This window comes from Helianthus annuus, chromosome 10 (assembly GCF_002127325.2).
Source record: "Helianthus annuus cultivar XRQ/B chromosome 10, HanXRQr2.0-SUNRISE, whole genome shotgun sequence".
NCBI classification, from domain to species: Eukaryota; Viridiplantae; Streptophyta; class Magnoliopsida; order Asterales; family Asteraceae; genus Helianthus; species Helianthus annuus.
Window position 1 is genome coordinate 66,044,571 of NC_035442.2, and position 22,987 is coordinate 66,067,557.

The 22,987-nt window shown below is 37.1% G+C and overlaps 1 protein-coding gene and 1 pseudogene across 1 annotated transcript; one reads left to right on the plus strand and one right to left on the minus strand.

Annotated features, from left to right (window-relative positions):
• Positions 1 to 546: 546 nt before the first annotated feature.
• On the minus strand, positions 547 to 9,725 carry LOC110884605 (annotated as a pseudogene).
• A 10,825-nt stretch (positions 9,726 to 20,550) lies between these two features.
• LOC110881165 (uncharacterized mitochondrial protein AtMg00810-like) lies at positions 20,551 to 21,534 on the plus strand. Its single transcript, XM_022129518.1, has 2 exons — positions 20,551 to 20,925; positions 20,998 to 21,534. The coding sequence occupies exons 1-2, from the start codon at positions 20,551 to 20,553 to the stop codon at positions 21,532 to 21,534; spliced, it is 912 nt and encodes a 303-aa protein (XP_021985210.1).
• Positions 21,535 to 22,987: the final 1,453 nt, after the last annotated feature.

Consider the following 22,987-nt stretch of genomic DNA (forward strand, 5'->3'; position numbering starts at 1 on the left):
GCGGCGACGGTTTTTATAACTAGTTTACTTAAAAACACAAATGTATATAATACGATTATATTAAATTATAAAATCTTATGCTAATTTTTCTTTTGAAGTTATAATTATGGCATAAAATACACACCCCGTTTAATTTATAACATAAAATAAGTTGTAAAAAAAATATAATATAATATAAATGTGTTAAACGGGTCAACCCGACAACCTGATCGGGTTGACCCAAACCCAACTCGTTAACCTAAACGGGTTCGCCGGTTCAACCTGAAACTGACCCAAACCTATCTAGACTAAACCTAAACCCACGAATTTTGTGTTGGGTTCGTGTCGTATTTTCGGGTCGTGTCCGAAATTCACACCCCTAGAAATTAGATACATGAACTTTAAGCTTCATCCAAAATAGTGAAATACATTTTCATAATAAAGTAAATAGTACAACAACCGAAAGACAATCCATCACAAAGGAGATACATCATCTCCAAACTCAAACCTTAATTATATAGTTATATTATTCTTGTATCTTCGAAGTATTCCGTATATTATCAAGGAGTAAACCTAGTAATACCAAACTTTAACATCATCTAACACAGGACCACAAAAGTGACCATAATCATGAAGCTTTGTGTGATAAAAGGCACTATAAAACGTTAGTCGTGTCCGGTTTGAAATGGCTTTGAATTTGAGAACTCCGGTTTTGAAATCCCCCTTTCCTCGAGACTCGTGTCTCACTTTAAGCGTTTCCCTAGCGGCAAAGGCCTCAACCATCATGGACCCGTGACAACCATTCTTTGCATCACCAATAACGAATGTTAGCCTATAGAACTTGTTAGGAATAGTTCGTATGATTTGCGCAATGGCTGTTTCTCGGCCTCCAACCAACTCAATTGCGGATAGCCCCGAAGGTACGTTAAAGTGCCTTGAGTCAACGTATTTTACTGGTTTGAGCGATTCAACGATCCATCCGGGTAATGGGGATATTATGTCGTGTATTTTGGGGAGGAGTAGGACTCCGGTTGAGAAATTCTTGAAGACGTATGGACCGATTTCAAAGTTGCCATTTTTCACAAAATTTCCTGCATTTAAAGTTATTATTTGTTAAGTTCATTTTCCTGTAAAAACATGAGAGTATAATTTTTTATTTTAATTTAACTATTCTATGTTGATACAACAAAATTTTTCGCTAGTAGTGTTATGTATGTTTCGTATAACGTTTTCGACCCCTAGGTTTTATAAAAAAAAAAAATACTTATATAGAATTTTTAGGTCCGGTGACTTCCGACCCCCGGTGGAAATTTTCAAGCTTCACCACTGTTTGGACTAATGGATTAATTAAACCGTCAAACAAATCGGTGGTTGAGCTGGGATTTGTAAAAAAATTGCGAATATCATTTACTATTTCGGTGTTTATATTTGTTTGTTCTGGACTTTATATGTTGTACATATTAAAATATACATATGAAAACGTAAGAGAGGTTTGATACATTTATATAGAAAACTGAGTTTAATGCATTTATTCATTATGAACTTCGGTGGTTCAGCTTAAGAGGTGCTGCGGCTAATTTACTCAATATCATGGCACATGTCTCCATGCTTAATCACTTACATTCGTTATGTTTTAATAATAACCAATAAAATTCCATTCGTTTTAAGATGTGACATGCTCAAAAATATAACAGTAAAAATGAATACTGATTCTAAAGGTGGACGGGGCGCTCCGTGGTGGCACAGTGACCACGCGTGGATCCTCGTAGAACACCGCCGCTGCTCAACCTTATCACGTGTGGAACTGACAACGAGTGGCCACTATGACGTGTGAAAACTTGCACAGAATGTGAGGTAAATTGTTGGGTTGTGAGGAAAATTGTTGGATGGTGAGTGATGAGCATTTCCACTAAAATAAACCACTAGTAATGGAATAAAGCTCGATGACGTGGCGAAACTTGATTGGATGTTGTGACTGATGAGTGAGTGGTGAGTGATGGACGTCCTTACCCCTCTAATTGTGATAATAAAACATTAACAATACCGATAATGATATTGTCCGACTGTAATCGATTGGGCGTGTAACGACAATCGCTTACCGTAAAATATAGTATTCAGTTATCATAAATTTAGTTATTTTATTATTTAATTTTTAGATTTTCTATGTATTCAAAAATTATTTTTTGAGATAGTATGTTAATGTTTACGTGAGAGTCTCTTACTCTATGAGAATAATAGATTGTGAAGATGCTGCTATCTAGAATATAAAAAGTATTAAGTCACTGGTCAAGGTTATTAAAATTTTAACAAATTATTATTTCTCGCTCGCTTGAACAATCACGTGATGCAACATGTACATCTAACATTTCCTTTCATGAATTTGATAAATTGTTATATAACATTTTGTATCTTGCTTTAAATCTGGTTCTGGAGAGTTTTACGGGAAGGAAAAGTTATTTAAGGGCTGTTTGGCAATATCTGAAGGGTTAGTTGTTGAACTATTAAGTGTTGAATCAGTAAGATGTCTAAATCATTAAGAACATGTATAATTTTTAACCGTTCATGGGCAAATGTCTGACCAATTCAGATTAGAGGTTTTAATCATTCAGAGGCAAATGTCTGAACCATTCAAACATCTGCTCGTGAAACAAATAGTCTAAACCATTAAGTGCTGAACCAGTAAAAGGTCTGAACCATTAAAAGCCTCATTAAGAGGTAAACAAATAGTCCTTAAGAATTACTAAATTAGATGAACATTTCTAACGCATACAAATATAATCGGTTTTAGTTTATAATTTTAACGTGTTAAAGAAACAAGTAGTGTTGGAGTTGAATTTGACATGTATGATTAATATATTAGAATTTAAAATTCGAATAAAAAAAACATTTTAATAAGATCAACATGTAAACCTTTTTATCGTCAGAAGGAACCATTTATATCTACAAATTGCCAACTTGCTTATGACTCTTATAACTTGATTAAAAACAATAGGTTACATAATTGTATTTGGGTTATATAATTTTAAGTATGTCTGGACTAAGTTTTATTTATTCCAAAAGAGAAATATCACAGAATATAACCAATTTTCAAAAGTGTTTTAATTAGGTTACTTGTATCGTTTTTGTCCCAATCCTAATTAGATAACTTAACATTCAATTTGAGCCATGTCCTTTTTTTTCTTTGTCAAGAAGAAAATGAAGCATAAGATGCTGGGGTCGGATTATTTTAATATATGAAATTATATTTATTAAAAATAAAAATACTATAATTACATTAAATATTAGAAAAACAAGTTAAAATCCACGTCATCACTCGACGTTAGCATCAAATAAAACGAAAAAAGAAACAAAAATCCACATCATCACGGTTACCTGTGAAATGGATGGAAAAAAACCCCTAATTTAAATGAAAAATGAATGTTGAGTGACTTTATTGGAATAGTTTTAAAGCTTGAGTGACCTAACTAAAACACTTTTAAAACTTGGTTACTATTCTACAAAGTTACCCATATTCGAAACATGCAAGGAAATACATGGTCATGCTCGGGAAGATCAACCCAGCCCGCTAACTCGAAATCCTTTAACATCTTCTTCGTTTGGAATCTTAAAATATAAATATCATATTATCAATAATATTAAAATATTTTACTAAATTACTATAAAATCTTATAAAGATGTATCTTTAATATCTGTAGGTACAAAATCAAAATGGTTGAGTACATTAAAGATAAGGAATCAGATAGTACATACATATAATTGTATGTACGAGACCGTATATTTACAAAATGTCCCAATTACGTAACAGTATTGTCAAGTAATTTAATTAAAATATTAAAAAACCTAAATTGCTAATATATGGTGCATGTGGTTACAAGCTAATGAAATTATAACCATAACTACCTATCTTATGTTAAATATTTTTTTTGAAAGGCCAACATAAAATTCATTCACCAAACTAGCAAGGGGCTAGCACCACACTTACAGTCCACCAAAATACTATAATAACAACATAAAAACAACTAAGGACCAAACTGGAGCAAACATACAGAACAGAAATTAAACATTAAAAAACATTGAACCTTCTCCAGCTCTCCCAGTTAAGACAAGCCTCTTTCGAGCGATACTTAACCCACTGGAAGCTCATCCTTTTAATTTCCTCGACCACCTTTTGAACCGATACTGAAGCATTTTGGAAAATTACTTCATTCCGCATACGCCACACACTCCAAAGGTAAACGAGCGAAATAGCATGTATGGCTTTCTTCCGCTTTGCCGACCCATCCACATACTCGCCGACCTGCAGAACATCTTTGAGGCTGAAAGCATAAAAGGCTGAAACTTTACACCATTGCGCGATAGCGGTCCACACGGTCTGAGCGAATTGGCAATCGACGAAAATATGTTCACTTGTCTCTGGTTGTTCATTACAGAAAATGCAGGTCACCGATTCTGGATGAATACCTTTCGAGAGGAGTGCCACCTTAGTTGGAAGTCGTTCCACCATCGCCCTCCACCCGACTACCCCAACCTTTTTAGGTATCCAATTATTCCACTTAAAAATTGATTGCGGCGCCACCCTATTATGATTTTGAACATGGTTCTTGATACTTCGAACCGAAAACAAGCCGTTAGGGTCTAGATCCCAGACCCAACGGTCCCTTCTATCTTCACATTGTACCCCTGATGTGTATTGAATAAGTTGTTGTAATTCTGCTATCTCGGCTGAAGAGGAGGGGGCCCGATTCCAGTTCCAATTCCATTGTGGCCAGTGATTTTCATTCCACAATCGATCCGCTACTGTGCACATCTTATCCATCTCCAAATTAAACAAAGCTGGAAAAGAGTATGCAAGCGGCGATTCGCCTACCCAGGTATCAACCCAAAATAGAATATCCGCTCCATTGCCAAGTACTCCTCTGATCTGTTTTGTAAGATTCAATTCAGCCCTTTCCAGTTCTCCCGAAATTTGCCATATTTGTTTCCATGGTCCTGGAATCGAAATCTTAGCCGGAATAAAGTTCCAAGATCTGGATTTGTTATGAATTGCCCAAATCACTTTCCGCCATAATCCTTCTTTCTCGACCTTGAATCTCCACCACCATTTCGCTAGCATGGCGAGATTGGCGTCTTTGAGTGAGCCGAAACCAACCCCACCATATTCAACTGAAGAGATAACATTATCCCACGCTATCCAATTTGCCTTTGATTTATCTTCCGTACCACCCCAAAAGAATGTTCTCCGAATGCTTTCTAGATTTTTAATTACTTGTGCCGGGGCCCTATACAAGGAGAAATAATATGTAGGAAGCGAACTAAGAACTGACTTGATTAATGTAATTCTACCTCCATAAGAAAGCGTTTTACCCTTCCATATAGACAACCTATTCTTGAATACTTCCATAACGGGCTTCCAGTTTTTCACCAAATTCATGTTTCCACCCACTTGTAGTCCCAAGTATTTGAACGGGAAGGCCCCCGCTTTACAATACAAGGTATTGGCCATTTCATCCACTTCGCTAGAACCCACTCCCACGCCAAATAGTTTGCTTTTGCAAAGATTGACCTTTAACCCCGACGCCAAGTAGAAACATCTAAGTATTCTTCTTAAATTGAGTACATTTGACAAAGACCAAGTGCCAATAAAGACGACATCATCGGCATAAAGCAAATGTGTCAAAGTAGGACCATTTGTCGCGCACTTTATCCCTTGGAAAAGACCAACCGAAGAAGCCTTTTTCATTATTCCGGAAAGAGCTTCCATGGCCAAGAGAAAAAGGAATGGAGACAACGGATCCCCTTGGCGAAGTCCACGAGTACAATTGAACTCCATTGTAGGCGAACCGTTGACTAGCACGGAACCATGTGAAGAGTGCAATGTAGCCATTATCCAAGTTATCCATTTTGCCGGAAAGTTCATTTGCATCATAATGGATTGAATATTAATTTAAGAAAAATAAAAATAATATAGCTGTATGTTAAATATTAATTTAAGAAAATAAAAGTACATGTGGTTACAAGCTAATGAAATTATAACCAAAACTACCTATCTTATGTTAAATATTAATTTAAGAAAAATAAAAATAATATAGCTGATCGTGGTTATCATTTGCAATGTAGTTTCGTGATAAATCATTTTTCATTTTTCCCGCAGTGAGCCCAAGAATATTGTCTTATCACATGTTTGTATTTTTTTTTCTTTAAATTTGAATGTTATGTATATGGATGTATAAATGTAAATATTTATTTTAATTTCTATATTTCTCGAAATCTTGGTATCTGAAAATATCTAGAGTGTGTTTGGATTTAGTATTTCCGGTACAAATGAATTGAGTTGGTCGTGAGTCAAGATTGTCTTGTTTAGAACTCGAATTAGCCGAACTTAGCTAAGCTCAAGCATAAAGTTCACACATCAAGATTGACTATAAACCTACTATTTGTACAATTTTTATTTAGTATATTAAATACTTATTTGCATGCTTATTGTTATTATATATTAAAACTTGTTAAAAGTAAATAAATAATATATATTATGTTATATAAAAAACCATAATTATATGTACAAAGTTTTGTATAAATAAAATTATTAAATAATTAAAAATGAAAAACAAGCCGAGCCCAAACCCAAATCCAACTCAAGCTTAAAAACTACTTACGAATCGAGTTTACAAAACTACTTACGAATCGAGCTCAAGCTTTATCATTAAAGCTCTAAACAAGCCTTGAACTCAAACTCACTTAACTTAAATGAGTAGAGCTCCGGCTACAACTACCATTTGTTACTCTTATAGATCAACTTTTCTACTAGAGTAAATTACAAAAATTGACTTTTATGCTTACACCAGATTGCAAACTTTGTTTTTATCTTCAAAAAATATAAAAAAAAAACATACTCGATATTTGCAAACTGTTGCACATTATGTTCTATAGTTTTAACTCAGTTAGTTTTCATGGTTAAATCTAACCAAGAGGACCTCACATAAAGGTATTTTAGTAATTTTACCCTAAATACTAAAATAATAAACATAAACCACTATCTCTTCATCTCAAAACTCACTATCTCTCCTTTAACTCTCTCACCAGTCACCACCTCCATACATCACCACCACCATCCACCTGACAGCACATCCATACACCCCGCTGGACCACTGCCATCACCTCCATACACCCCATCGGACCACCACCTCCACACACCCTACACCGCCTGTCACCACCACTCAAACTGGCCACCAACATCGCCCACCACCACCACCCACCAACCACCACCTCCACACATCCACCCCACACTACATGTCACCGCCACTCAAACCACCATGACCTTTTTCTCTCTTTGTCCATCTCTTTCCACCACCAACCATTACCTCCCCCACCTCAACTACTCTTAACATTACGACCACCACACCACCGTACCTTCACCCTTAACATCACCACCATTCAAACCCAAACCTCTATTTTACAAGCCTTAGAACTTGACCCACCAAAAAGATCCAGAATCAAGCACATACCCCAACCCTAACCAACAATGCCATTAAACCCCAACGACGATGGTGCTTCTGGATCTGGAAGAACGGTGGTGCATAAGAGAGAGAGTGGTGCTTTGACGACGCTTCTGGATCTGGATCTGGTTCTCCGATGACGGGTAGAAAGAGAGAGAGAGAGAGAGCGAGAGAGAGAGAGAGATAATAGTGGTGGTGGGAGGTGGTGGTGGCGGTGGCAGTGTGTGGGTGGGTGGGTGACGATAGGGGCGGGTAGGTGGGTGGTGGTAGTTTTAGAGAGAGAGAGAGAGAGAGATAGATAGATAGATAGATAGAATGGTGGTGGTGGCGATGACAGGTAGGTGGGTGGGTGGGTGGTGGTGGTGGTGGTTGGGTAGTTTTAGAGAGGGGGTAAAATGACCCAAAATACCCTCATGTGGGGTCTACTTGTCAGATTTAACCATGAAAACTAACTGAGTTAGGGTTAAAGAATGTAACATACAAGGGTTTGCAAACATATTGAGTGTGTTTTTTGTTTTTTCTAAAGGTAAAGGATATAGTTTGTAATCTGGTGTCGACATAAAGGACGATTTTGTAATTTACTTTTTCTACTATTATTCTCCCTTTCTAGCTAGGGTGTTTGGGGTTGCAATAGTACATAAAAATAAAACTATAAAAAAGGCTCTTGTGACAAAAGCATTGGTTGCAAATCGTTGCAAAGGTTCCTTTCAAAGGAAAATGTCAATGTGTATGGTTTGTGTAATAACTAGGAAACCTACGCTCCTAGTCCAATTTAAAGGCACTCATTTATTCTGAAATAAGAAGTTACTACATGAGTCGAAAGTCTCGAGCTCGGTGAATGAGGCATCTCTTGATTATGCTATGTCAAAAAACATAGTGTGGGTAAAGAATTACCAATTGGTGATTGATTACGGATGGAGTTTAACAAGAGATTACTGACGAGTATTATCATCAACAGAATAAACACCGGTTTTTTAGCAAAAGTCTTATCTGAAATCTTATAATTAGTATTAGCGACATATACAACAACAACAACAACCGTACCCAGTATAATCCCACCTATAGTCAAGCTATTGGTAGGGTCTGGGGTAGTATTAGCGACATATATTGACGGACAATCCCCCAGATAAATAAACGTATGAATGCCTCGATGATTATGTTTAAGATTAGCAAGGGAGTATATTGATGGATGGTCTGTCAAAACACGTTCCACCATCAATGAGAAAATTTGGACTTTTAGTAATTATTGAGGGATTACCAATAAATGGCTTATAATTTTCATTTTCATTTTTTTGGGTTTTTCTAGGATGCATCGTTGACACGTTAAATGTTACGTACGTTCGGACATACAGTGGCGGATGCAGGATTTTATTCTAACGGGTTCCTTTTGGTAAATTCTCTTAAATTCTCACTAATTTTTTCTAAATTCTACAAAGTTCTCACTAATTTTTTTCGTTTTTTTCCAAACGCACTGGGTTCCTGAAACCCACAAATGTGGGCTGGATCCTCCCCTACGGACATATACTCAATTTTATAGTAGCTAGGAGAAATCCATCCAAACTGCCTATTTGTATTCTTTTAAATTAAATACAACTAAAAAGCAATCTAGAAACTATATATTTCCAAACACCCTACTAGAATAACACTTTATTACTCTAATCTCTACTAGTCTTCAAATAAGAGATAAACAATGCAATAATTGAAAGACTATAAGCATAAAAGATTAGGATATAATAATAATGATACCTGCAGAGTATTTCAATGGTGGCATCTTCTTTATTGCAATGGCATCCAAAAGAGGACCACAAGTGGGATCCTCTTGTATCCCAGGATTACGAAATGTAACCTTCACTGTGCTACGAATAGCTTTAAAAGCATACGCATAAGTGTCCCCTCCATCCGTACTATACAACGTCTGAATTGGAAGCTCGCCCGAGTGGCCATCAGCGTGCACCATGAGCTTCTCGTCTTGCGCACATGTTCGTGTGGCCGAAAATGTGAGAGAGTATGTGGAACCCGCCTCAACAGGTACATATTGCGATATGGAAGCTTCGTTACCTAGCCTCGCTGCATGGGTCCCACGTGGGACCGCGAAGTAGAACCCGCCTGGTTGGGGGCCCCCCCCGAGATGTACTCTACAATGCCCTTGATTTCCCATTTGGGCAAGGAGTATTTACCTATGATCATCGTTTTCTTGAGGTTGGATGGTTTCGGTCCTAGCTCAAAGTTACCATTTGGAAGCATGCCTATAGAGAGAAGATATATAGAACATATTTAGTAATTCAATTCTATGTTGTCAAAAGATAGCACCTATTTAGTAACTCAATTCTATACGTTATCAAAAGCGTCCTAGGCGCAGAAACGCAATTTTTTTGCAAAAGTAGTTGATCTAAGCTTCAAAAAGTGCTTCTAGGTGGTCCTGAATTTTGTTTTCAAAAGTAGGTAATCCGTTGTACCAAACAGCGAACTTGTGCACACACTCTGACAGAAATCTGAAAAAGCTGTTTTGGAGTAAAGATCATTGTTTCAATTAGCAAACTTTTTCAGATTCTGTCAGAGTGCGTGCACAAGTTCGCTGTTTGGTACAGCGAATTACCTACTTTTGAAAACAAAATTCAGGACCACCTAGAAGCACTCTTTTGAAGTTGAAATCCCCTATTTTTGCAAAAAAATCTAGAAACGCAACTCAACATGCACCTTGAAAAGCACCCTTTCAGGCGTCCATGCGCAAGTTCGGCCATTTTTCGGCCAAAAAAGCGTAAGAACCCCTAATTAAGCTGGAACCAACCTAAACAAGCTTAAAACTTGTCTAAAGCTCCTAATAATTTTATTTCGTGCTATGCGACTAGCTTAAAAAAAGCCTTTGCTTTTTAAGCGCACGGCGTCTTAGGTTTGTTAGAACATGTATGTTTAGATTTATGAAGAAAATTGGAAGTAAATGAAAAATACCATCACGAATAGGAATTGCAGTAGTGTGAGAGGATATATGAGCCAAGTAAAGAACAATGCAAAGAGAAGTTAGAAAAGACATTTTCAGCAAGTACAAAGGAGGTACGGGTGGGGTATTACTCCCTTTCACGCTATTTATAAGTCGTTTTGCATATCACCCACTCAAAACAATATGCATGTATTCCGCATCAAATGCAAAATTAAAAAATTACCAAATGTATAAAACTAGTTGATGCTCTGCTCGCGTTGCGGGGCGATGACCAAATAATTCTCAATCAATTAGAAAAACACTATTATAGTTTTGATAGGAAAAAAAAACTAAAACGATGACAAGACCGTAGTTCTGAGCTCAGGCCAAAACTGTAGTTTGTCAGGATTAATGAACGAGTGTTAGGCAGCTTCTTGACATGGAAAAAAATTAAATCCAGTCAAAAAATTAAAAAAAAAACACTTTTATAGTTTTGCTAAAAAAACTAAAATGATAGCAATACTGTAATTTGAACTGAGGGCAAAGTTGTATTTGTTAACTTGGGTAAAATCGTAATTTGCCAAAAGTTAAAGTGATGGCAATACTATAAATTTGAACCAGGACAAAATCGTAATATAACTTTGCACTAAGGACAAAACCGAAATTTTAATATGAGGACAAAACTATATTTTTAATTTGAACTGGGGCAAAATCAAAATTTTGAACTGAGGGCAAAAGCGTAATTTTGAATTGCGGGGCAAAAGCATACTTTTATTTTGAACCGTGCAAAAACATAATTTTAAACTGAAGGCGAAATCATAATTTTTGAAACGGGGCGAAAATGCAGAATCGTCATTTTTAGTTTGAGGCAAAAGAAAAAATTTATTTTGAACTGTGGCCAAAATTGTAATTGTAATCTGGGGATAAAATCATAATTTTGAACCGATGACAAAATCGTAATTTTAAGCGAGTGATAAAAACATAATTTTATTTTAAAGTGGAGGCGAAAACATAATTTTATTTTAAATTAAGGACGAAATCATAATTTTAGAACAAACAGAAAATAATAAAACGGGCGGTTTAATAGGAAAGTGTCACACAGCTGTGTGGCACTATTCCCCTAGCTTATTTTTGTATAGGTAGGAAATAATCTAGAGTCTTATCAACAACAACAAAAAAAAAAAAATCAATAGTAACGGTAGAAATTATGTAGTTAGTTGAGAAGTTAGTAACGGTTTCATCATGAGTTGTATGCCTCAACTGTTTGTTATTTGCTAGGATTCTTAATGTCCACTACAAACATATATGGAAAGTGGACGTTATGTGTATAAACGATCTCTCAGGTAGAATTTAGACACCCTACGATCATGCATTGTTGTTTTATATTTACTATCACAAGTATCAGGGGCAGATCCACATAGAGTTGGTTGGGGTCACAGGACCCCGATGTTTTTAATAAAATTAGTAGATTCGATGTATTAAATTGTATAAGGACCCATAAATATAATTAGGTGGACATCATAAAAAGAGAAAGAAAGTTGGTGTAATGGTAATAAATGTCTCTTTTCACCAACAAGAGATCATAGGTTCAATCCTTGTATAACCTGTTTTTTTTTTTTAAATCTAGTTCAAACCTATCCGACCCGAACGAGGACTGACCCGAAAATTTTAACGTTTTGCTACGAAAATTTTGAAAACAAAAAAAGAATGAACCCCATTAAAAAAAAATCTTGCATCATCATGACTTAAAAGGTTTCACATACCATATAAAATTGTCTTATAACTATTTCACAAGATTAATTGTCTTATATAACCTATTTCACAATATTATATATTCTTCAATCTTATATGTTCTTTTTAAAGTCAGTTTACTCTTATATATGATCAAACATTTAATACCCAGATCAACTATTTCTATTATCTTTCCCACCAATTAGTTTCTTGGGTTCTTAATAATAATAACGAGCGCGTTGCGGCGCATTAACCCGAATCGCTTCACGCGTTGCAGCGTGCTAAACTGAATCATGCTCCGTTTGATAATGTATAGGTGCTCATGAGACGCCAGCAGTGGCGAAGCTTGAAAGTTTCCACCGGGGGGTCGGAAGTCACCGAACCTAAAAGTATATACCTAAAAAAATTATTTTTATAAAACCGGGGGGTCGAAAATGTATATACCTAAAAAATTCTATATGAAACGTACATACATAATAGGGATGAGATTTTTTACCGAAATACCGATACCGTACCGGTACCATACCGGTACCGTACCGATCATAAACGGTACCGGTATCGGTAATAGATTTTTCAAAATTCGGTATCGGTAAAAAACGGTATCGGTACCGGTATTTTTCGGTAAATACCGGTATTAATACCGAATTTAATAATGACTTTATGTATTTTGCTATTATCTTAGAACCCACTATGAAATTATATTTTCTTAAACATTGTTTTACAAAAACCAGTATCAAATTTCTTTTGTTTGGTTATTTTTAATCAATTATGGTGATTTTTTAGACATGTTGGAATTTGGATGTTAAAAGTCGTACCCATGGATGTTTACCTTTTGATTTTTTTGACTACTTAATATGTCTACCTTTTGTTTACATTCCTCTATATATTACTCTAGTTTAGTTAATAATGGATGGATGTATTGCACATGAATTTTTTTTAGGTAAAACAATGGATGACACCAAAGCGGTACCAATGTGGTAAAGTACCGAAATACCGGTACCGATACCGGTACCGTACCGGTACCGAATCTATAAATACGGTACGGTAATCGGTATCCACATTTCCTCAATTTCGGTAACGGTATCTACGGTATCGGTACCGGTACGGTACCGGTATCGTACCGATCTCATCCCTAATACATAATACTACTGAACCAAAAGTTCGGGGGGTCGGGCGCCCCCTCCGGCCCCTTCATAGCTGCGCCACTGGACGCCAGTGTGTGAGAACTGTTGAATATAGATTGCATCATAATTCACATTGTTGCTTAAGTTTTTTTATTAGACTAAAACCAAAAGTATAACCAAGCAATGCAAGAAATATCAAACTAACACAAAGTACAATACTATAAAGCTTTAACATGATGCAAATTGATATTAAATAAATAAATTATTAAAAATAAGAAGGAATTTTAATTGGACACTCACCACCTTTTCAAAACCAACGGCGTCTTTTTGCAAGTTTGTAAAAGTGGAATTAAGAAATTAGTTGTATCGTTTACTTTGCTATTTAATAACTAGATTCTCTTTAATCATTTAAAATTAAAATAAAAGTTATTATTAATGATACATTATAAAATGCTATTCCGATCTAATTTTTTTTAATGGCCAACAAATCATTCAAATGTGCTACTGACGAAATTCACCACATCGTGATACACTCGCATTCGAACCAGAGAAAACCCTCACCTAGGGCTAAAGCCCGTGAACACTCGCCTGAAGGCACGACAGTGCAATGAGGTAAAACCCTCTCAGTTTAAGGATCGAACTAGCGATCGCCGCCTACTCGGCTAGTTCCCTATCATCATCAGGTACCGCGTAAACTAAATAGTTATGGTAGAAATGACACCTGTGTCAATTAAAACACTATGTCTCTCCCTTACCACTCTACAACCAACTCATTGGCTATTCCGATCTAATTCATATAATTTTTAATATAAACTTTAATCATTTGAAGTTGATATTAAAGTCGGTCAGTTGCGAAGAACATATTACGGCATATGTGTGGGTACTCCATGTGACTATGATAACCATGAATACAAGTGATTCTCACTTATACATTTGACTTTCATCCTTACTTCACGTGACCCTATAATAATGTTTTTTGATTATTTTATTTCTTTTAAGTTTAAGAAAACTAAACAAAGTTAGGCTGTGATTTACAACACCACACGAAATATGACACAAAGTCAAACCTATGTAATTTCGAAGTTTGGATTAGTTTAAACGGTTTCAGATTATTCGTATCGAATCTACAAATCGTGTTTAAGGTCATCTAGCTGGTTCACGTATTGACTCGTTTAACCTTTTTATTTTTGTAAGTTTAAAAAATATGTTTTGTATCATAATTTAAAAGGATATTGAATTTAATAACTCCAACTTTTACCAATTGGCTGATAACACTTTCAACTTTTAATTTGTACACCAACACTTCCAACTTTCAACTTATTAGCCGGTAACACTCTCTAACTAACATGAACTTTAACATAGTAAGCTAATGTCAGCTGCCATGTCATAAAAAATGCCATGTCAACTGCCACATCAGCTGCCACGTCATCAAAAATGACACACCAGCTGCCACGTCATCAAAAATGTCACATCAGTTGCCATGTCGTATTCCACGTCAGCAAAAAAGACCACATCAGATGCCTCATCAGCAAAAACTAACTGAGTTAGGGTTCAATTAGTTAGGAAGTGTTATCGGCCAATATGTTGAAAGTTGGGAGTGCTAGTGTACAAATCGTAAGTTGAGAGTGTTATTTGCCATTGGTGAAAGTTGGGTTATTTAAATCCAATACCTCTAATTTAAACTAAATGGTATTCTATATCAAAATATATATATATATTTTTTTGACTATTTTATGTCAAAGTTCCAAAGTATTATAATTTAAATCTAATTATGTAAAAGTTCTTGTCATAAGGTTGAGTTATAGTAGAAAGAGTTTAAAAATAATATAAAACACAATGAGTATCAAACTAAAAATACAATGAAAAGTAGAATAAAACACAATTGATAACAATAGATAAAAGACACAATGGACAACAAACTAAAACACAATGGATAATAGCCAAAAAACACAATAAATAACAGACTAAAACACAATTGACAACAGACTAAAAACACAATAAACAACATAATAACACACAATGAACAATAGATTAAAGACAATAATCAGAACCAATAACACAATGTATAGAAAACTCAAATATAACACCAACTTCATTGTGTTATAAATTGTGTTATATGTTCTGATAAAAACAGAATCTAAATTAACATTGTGTTACAAGTTTTGATAATAACACAATGTATAGAAACCCTAATAAAAACGTAATAATCGTAACCCACTTGAAAGACATAATGACCCGAGTCTTTAACACAATGCAAAGAAAATCCAGTAAAAATATTTTTTTTTATTTTTTTTCATAGAGCAATATCATACTCATATTAAAGATAAAAAAAAATGTTTGTTATTACACTGAATATTTTTTTAAATGTCGTATGAAAAAATTATAAACGTTTTAAATTGATGGGAGGAATTAACATGTGACTTGTATGTAGAGAGAGAAAATCAATAAATGTAAGATTCCTTTTTTATTTTTTTAAGGACAAATGTTACTCCTTTTAATTATCTCTCCTTGTCGGGGTTTTAACTTGTGACCTTCTCCTTATGAGGCATGTGCCTCTACCACATTGGCATATGATCCCTTTTATAGTCTTCTACTATCTTCTTTTCTATAAAACTAATTTTAACCATTCAAATTTAAGATTAATTGACTAATTAAAATCTTTCTTACTCTTTTTATTTATATTCGATCCTAATCCCTTGTTATAAATGAAATTATCTATGTCTATAATCTATAATACTATATAATATATCTCCCATGTACAAAAAAGGTCATTTCCTTTAAAATTATAAGACGACAGACAAATGGTCATGGCTTCCTCCCTAAAAGCATGACCCTTACTCCCAGTTTTGCCCTCAATTCAATGTCTCCACTAATCAACCAGCCGAACAGGGAGATGCAAACGTCAGTCCAATTACTAATACAATCAAGATTGAAATCAATTCTTTCCCACGAAACTGAAATCAGTTACTGATATCATCAATAAGGTTTGATGGATGAAACTGGTATCACACCAAAAGCCACCAAAACCCTACGATTTCAATCCCATAAATCCGATCAATTCTCCGTCTTTTTTTTTTTTGAAACGTGAACTTCATTAAAACCACCGAACCGAAAACCAGGACGGAAAAAAAACAAGCAAAATTTACAAATTTACACCAATCCTCCCAAAGAAAAAAAACCTTTCTTAGCCCTATGCTTAAACCATACAAAACTAACCGCCCTAACTTCACCAAATAACTCCTCAACGCTACCATTGAAATTAGCCACAAAGTTCCTACTTGATTTCTCAATTATCAGGTTTGAGTTTCGCTCTTCTCTTCTGCCATTCGTCCATGAGATTTAGGTGTGTGATTTTGACTTGGTTACTTTGATTTCATACAATTACAAGATCATACATAATAGATTAGATAATTTTGTATATCATATCATATATATCTTTGTATTAATTTAAGGTTATCTCCTACCAAAAATAGTGGAGAGCCTTTTGTATTTATAGGGTATTATGTTTAATGAGAAAGGCATCGATTTACCATAATCCTTTATGGTATCAGAGCTCCAAGTTCTGATCCCCTAAACCCTAATTCTTTTTTTTCCCGATCCTCTACCCTTCTTCACGACCCCTGCTTTTCTCAGCCACATCTTTCACAGTCGATCCCCTGTTTCCTTGTTCTTCACTGTCGGAATTTTCACAGCCTTCACAGCCGATTCCCTGCTTCACTATCACAGGGATTTGATTCACAACCTTCACAGCCGATTCCTTGCTTCACTATCACAGGGATTTGATTCACAGCCTTCACTGTCGATTCCCTGCTCTTCTTCACAACAACTTTCACCGCCAATCCCCTACTTCACTATCACATGGATTTGATTCACTGCACAGGTGCCATCTTCACTGTCACAGCCGACTGCTTTTCTCTGCTACAGCCATGTCTTCTCAACTTCACCCCGCAGTCACCGTCTCCAACATCCGCACCCTGATTCCCGTGACCCTAGACTTCGAAAACGGCCACTACACGACTTGGTCGGAACTTTTCAAGATACAGTGCAAATCGTTTCAGGTATACGATCACTTACAGCCTCGGGTTGCTGATTCGTCTTCTTCGTCTACCACTACTTCAGCAGATAAAGATAAGGACAAAAGAAAAAGGGCAAGCACCAGTCGAAAGCTGGGAACGACTGGACTCAATTGTGCTTCAATGGATTTATGGTACAATCTCTACTGATCTTCTACATACAATTCTGAAACCCAACACCACAGCCTATGATGCCTGAACTGCGCTAGCAAATTTATTTCAAGACAACAAAGCATCTCGCACTATCGATCTCAATAACCGTTTCGCTAACACCCGGCTCGATCAATTCCAGTCCATGACAGCCTACTGTCAAGCTATGAAGGTTATATATGATCAGTTAACAAACATCGGCTCTCCAATTACTGATGAACAGCTAGTATTACAAATTTTGACAGGACTCACGGAGCAGTACGAGAGTGTCGCACTCATCATTCAGCAAACGAAACCCCTGCCCACCTTTTATGAAACTCGGTCTCAACCGGAGACCAGGAAAATCAATCAGGCAAAACAGTCTGCTCAACTCGCCGGCACGGCTCTAGCGGCGACCACCGAGAACAACAAAAATTCGGACACTCGTTCTGAATCGGATCGTGGTCGAGGCCGTGGCAGGGGTAGAGGCCGCGGACGGGGCAGGAACTCGTCTACTCGAGGTCGTGGCAGCTGGAACTCTTCCGGTTACTCGGCTGGACGTGGCGGCTGGACCCAATCGAACAACAATATGCAGCCCTTTCCGTGGAACAATACTGGCGGCTGGAACTCCTCTCCACATTGGGCCGGCCCACAACAGCAATGGGCTCATTGGGTGCCTCCCCCATGTCCATACCCCACGGCCCCTAAAGCAAACAGTGTTGACCGAGGTGTGCTGGGCCCCAGACCAGCCCAGAACTATGCAGCAAGTCAGGCCTCTTCCTCAGATGGATACACTCCAACGGATTTGACTCAGGCCCTCTATCACATGGTACTCCATCAGCACGATCCAAATTGGACAATGGACACAGGTGCGTCAGACCACATGACTTTTACTAATTTTCCGTCTTTATTTAATAATTGCATGTCTCGTAATATTGTAGTCGGAAATGGCAAAACCATACCCGTCATTGGACAAAGCAACCAAACCTTACCACCACCCTTCCCACCTTTCAAATTAAATAATGTCCTTTATGCACCCTCGTTAATCAAAAACCTACTTTCAGTCCGTCGTTTCACAAAAGATAATCATGTTTCTATAGAATTTGACCCTTTTGGTTTTATTGTGAAGGATCTCAAGACCAGGACTCCTATCCTATGATGCAATAGTTCTGGCGATCTCTACACATTGGATCCCACACAAGTATCCAAGTTCACCTCCCCATCTACCTTCACTACTGTGTCTCAGGATCTTTGGCATCAACGCCTTGGCCACCCTGGCTCCAATTTATTGCATTCCCTTAAAAACTCTAGTTTTATTCATTGTAATAACACAAAAACTAAATTATGTCAGTCTTGTGTTTTTGGTAAACATGTTCGTCTTCCGTTTATTCATTCTATTAATTCTACTTCATTACCTTTTGATATCATACATAGTGATTTGTGGACTTCACCAATACTTAGTAGTGGTGGCATCGTTATTATATTTTATTTCTAGATGACTTTACAAATTTTTTATGGACTTTTCCCATCAGTCAAAAATCACAAGTCTTCTCCACTTTTCAAACCTTTGCTACCTATATTAACACCCAATTTGAGCGTAACATCAAACAATTTCAATGCGATAATGGGGAAGAATATGTACACGCTCAATTTAACCAATTCTGTCATTCTCATGGCATGAAATTCAGATTTTCATGCCCACATACATCATCTCAAAATGGTAAAGCTGAGCGGAAAATTCGAACTATTAATAACCTTATTCGAACCCTTCTTGCCCAATCTTCTATGCCTAATACCTATTGGCATCACGATCTCGAAGTAGCCACTTATCTACTCAATATCCTTCCCAGCAAACTTCTAAACTACCAATCACCTACCCAATCTCTCTACCTCACCCAACCTACCTATACTCATCTTCGTGTCTTTGGTTGCTTATGCTATCCCCTAATTCCCCACACTACCATCAACAAACTTGAGCATCGTTCCATGCCTTGTGTTTTTCTTGGATACCCCCCAATCATCGAGGATATAAATGTCTCGATCTTTCCACCAACAAAATTCTCATTAATCGTCACGTTATTTTTGATGAAACTACCTTTCCCTTCTCCACTTCTTCACAAAAGTCTCTCTCTTCATACGATTTTCTATCCACTCCTATACATCCTACCTACTGGACACATGTTTCCTCATCCCCCACTTCCCCTAACCCGGCCCAAAACCCATCAACCTCCACTCCTCCCCATACACCTCTACGGCCCAATAGCCCTCCCCACACCCCTCTACGGCCCAACAGCCCTCCCCACACACCTCCACGGCCCAACAGCCCTCCTTCCAAACTACCCATTAACCAAACCTATTCTCGCCGGCCTAAAACCAAACCCAACCTGATACCCCCACCACCTCCACCCCCACCACCCCCTCCCTCACCTCCTGTCGTCCCTACTCAACCAGCGACTGGCCGTACCATACGTACTCGTTCTATAGACGTCATCTCAAAACCTAAACAACACTTTAATCTTACCGCATCTCGTGTCACTCTCATACCTAAAACCCCTACCGAAGCCTTGTCTAAACCGGATTGGTACAACGCCATGACTACTGAGTTTAATGCACTTATTAAAAATAAGACGTGGGAATTAGTCCCTCGCACTGCTGACATGAACGTGATCCGTAGCATGTGGTTATTTCGCCACAAATATCGATCAGATGGCACACTGGAACGATATAAAGCTCGCTTAGTTTGTGATGGCAGTACTCAGTAGGTAGGCATTGATTGTGGGGAGACATTTAGTCTGGTAGTTAAGCCCACCACTATTTGGACCGTCTTAACCTTAGCTTTATCTCAGTCATGGCCCATACATCAGTTGGATGTTACCAATGCTTTCCTACATGGTAACATTAGCGAAACAGTTTATATGTATCAGCCCATGGGCTTTCGTCATCGTCAGTATCCGGATCACGTGTGTTTATTGAAGAAATCTCTCTATGGGTTAAAACAGGCACCCCGAGCATGGTACCAACGATTTACGGATTTTGTATTGTCCATTGGTTTTCAGCAGAGTAAGTGTGACAACTCGTTATTTATCTATCATCAGGGTTCTGACATGGCTTATTTACTTATTTATGTCGATGATATTATTCTTACCACGTCACATGAAACTCTCCGAGTCAATCTCATACATCAGCTGGCAGCCGAATTTGACATGAAGGATATCGGACCACTGAGTCATTTTTTGGGGATTCATGTAACACGACAGCATGGTACTATGTTCTTGTCACATCAATCATATGCGTTAGATATTATTGATCGGGCTGGTATGTCATCCTGCAAGTCAGTTGCTACTCCAGTGGATACAAAACCTAAACTTAGTGCTTCTTCAAGTGCACCGTTTGAGGACCCTACGTTATATCGTAGTCTGGCTGGAGCTCTTCAGTATCTTACCTTCACCAGACCTGATATTAGCTATGCAGTTCAACAAGTGTGTATGCGTATGCATTCTCCTCAGCTTGATCATTGGAATACTCTTAAACGCATTATACGTTATCTTTAGGGCACTACCTCATTTGGTCTTAGCTTGGGTACCTTTACTGATCTCTTTTTACGCGCATACACTGATGCTGATTGGGTTGGGTGCCCGGATACTCGACGCTCTACTTCAGGCTATTGTGTTTATTTGGGATCTAATTTATTATCTTGGTCTTCTAAGTATCAGGCTGTCGTATCTCGTTCTAGTGCGGAGGCGGAATACCGGGGTGTTGCAAATGTGGTGGCAGAATTATGTTGGCTTGGAAACTTATTGCTAGAATTACGTCGCCCCTTACGGAAGGCTAGTGTGGTTTATTGTGATAATATCAGTGCAGTTTATTTATCTGGGAACCCGGTACAGCATCAGCGTACCAAACATATTGAGCTGGATATACATTTTGTTCGAGACTTGGTTCAGCGTGGTGATGTGCGGATTCTTCATATCCCGTCTCGGTATCAAATAGCTGACATTTTTACAAAAGGCCTGCCGCGGGTATTATTTGATGATTTTCGGTCCAGTCTAAGCATTCGGCCTCCTCTCGCTTCGACTGCGGGGGTGTAATAGATTAGATAATTTTGTATATCATATCATATATATCTTTGTATTAATTTAAGGTTATCTCCTACCAAAAATAGTAAAGAGCCTTTTGTATTTATAGGGTATTATGTTTAATGAGAAAGACATCGATTTACCATAATCCTTTAATACAACTTAGACCGGGATATGAGAGGTTTTTGGTGATGACGATGGCTTGTGTAAATTGTAAAAGAAAGAGCTGCACATAGGGGTAAAATTGGAGATGAAAATTAGTTACTCACTGATGCTGAAATCCATCTCCATACCCCAATCATTACAACTTTCCTATAATGTTTAGTAAGTTTTTTTTATCTCTCTTATTTATTTTATGATTTTTCGATCAAAAGTAAGCATCACTACCTGTAAATTGAACTCATACAATCATATATGAACATATATCGTGGAACCAATCTGTCTTATATAAATTTTTTGTCTGATTTGGATATATCATATTCAAATGAGATGGTTTTTTCATTTGATACCATTTGCTTTTTAAAAAACTGGTTCGGTTTTTAACCGGTTTTACAGAACTGAGAAATCTTACCAATGGTGGCGGTGCTATAGGTCGTGAAACCTCTGGCGACACTCCGATTACCGGTAATAATCGTGTAGCGCAATCCGTCCCCTAGAAACATGATGTTTTTAAGATCATATCTGATCTCAACGTTCACTCAATACACACCTCGTTTAATATATATAATAAACCTCCCATCCCCTCGGTTAATACTCATCGCGTAATCAAGAGCTGATTGAATCGTCCTGAACTTGCTCCCTTTCGCCTGCGGTACAGTCACATTCGCCTTAGAGTAAACAGTGGCGGACCCAGGAATTTTTCCATGGGGGTGCGGAATATTTTTAAAAATTTTAGGCCCCTAGGTACACAAATAAAAAAATCGGTTCGTATCGGGTCAGTTCGGGTCGGGCCGGGTCATGTAAAACAAAAGAACATTAAACTAATTTTATATAATCATCAAAAACATGTCAAACCTTGTTACAAACATAATTAAAACGTCGCCCTATAGGTTTTCATTTTTTGAAATCTATCCAAAACATCATATAAAGCTACTTTTTAAGCAAGTCTTTCTTTATATAATATAAGTTAATCGCTCCATAAGATAATGTTTCAATTTTAATTTCCAACTATTCAAACCCTAGAAATCATAGTGTAAGTTGTAATCACCCTAAAAATCATCTAAACAACATAATCACCCTAAAAATCATTTAAACAACCATAAACAACATCAAAACACACAAAATTTCAAACCTATTTAACAACTTTATTACCCTTTTTCTCATATAATATCAACCAAAATCATTAAAATAACAAAGAAACTTACCGGTGTTCGGATTCCGGTTGGATTTGGTGTCGAACGGCGGTGGTATGGTGGCTGATTACGGTGGTCACCGGCTGCTAGACTGTTGTCGCTAGGTGATGTTG

What these genes read in the sequence shown, in the direction of transcription:
- LOC110881165 (XM_022129518.1), top strand. Translation starts at nt 20,551, where the DNA reads ATGGCTTATTTACTTATTTATGTCGATGATATTATTCTTACCACGTCA. An exon ending in TTAGCTATGCAGTTCAACAA is followed by an intron (nt 20,926 to 20,997) that starts GTGTGTATGCGT and finishes CGTTATCTTTAG; the next exon opens with GGCACTACCTCATTTGGTCT.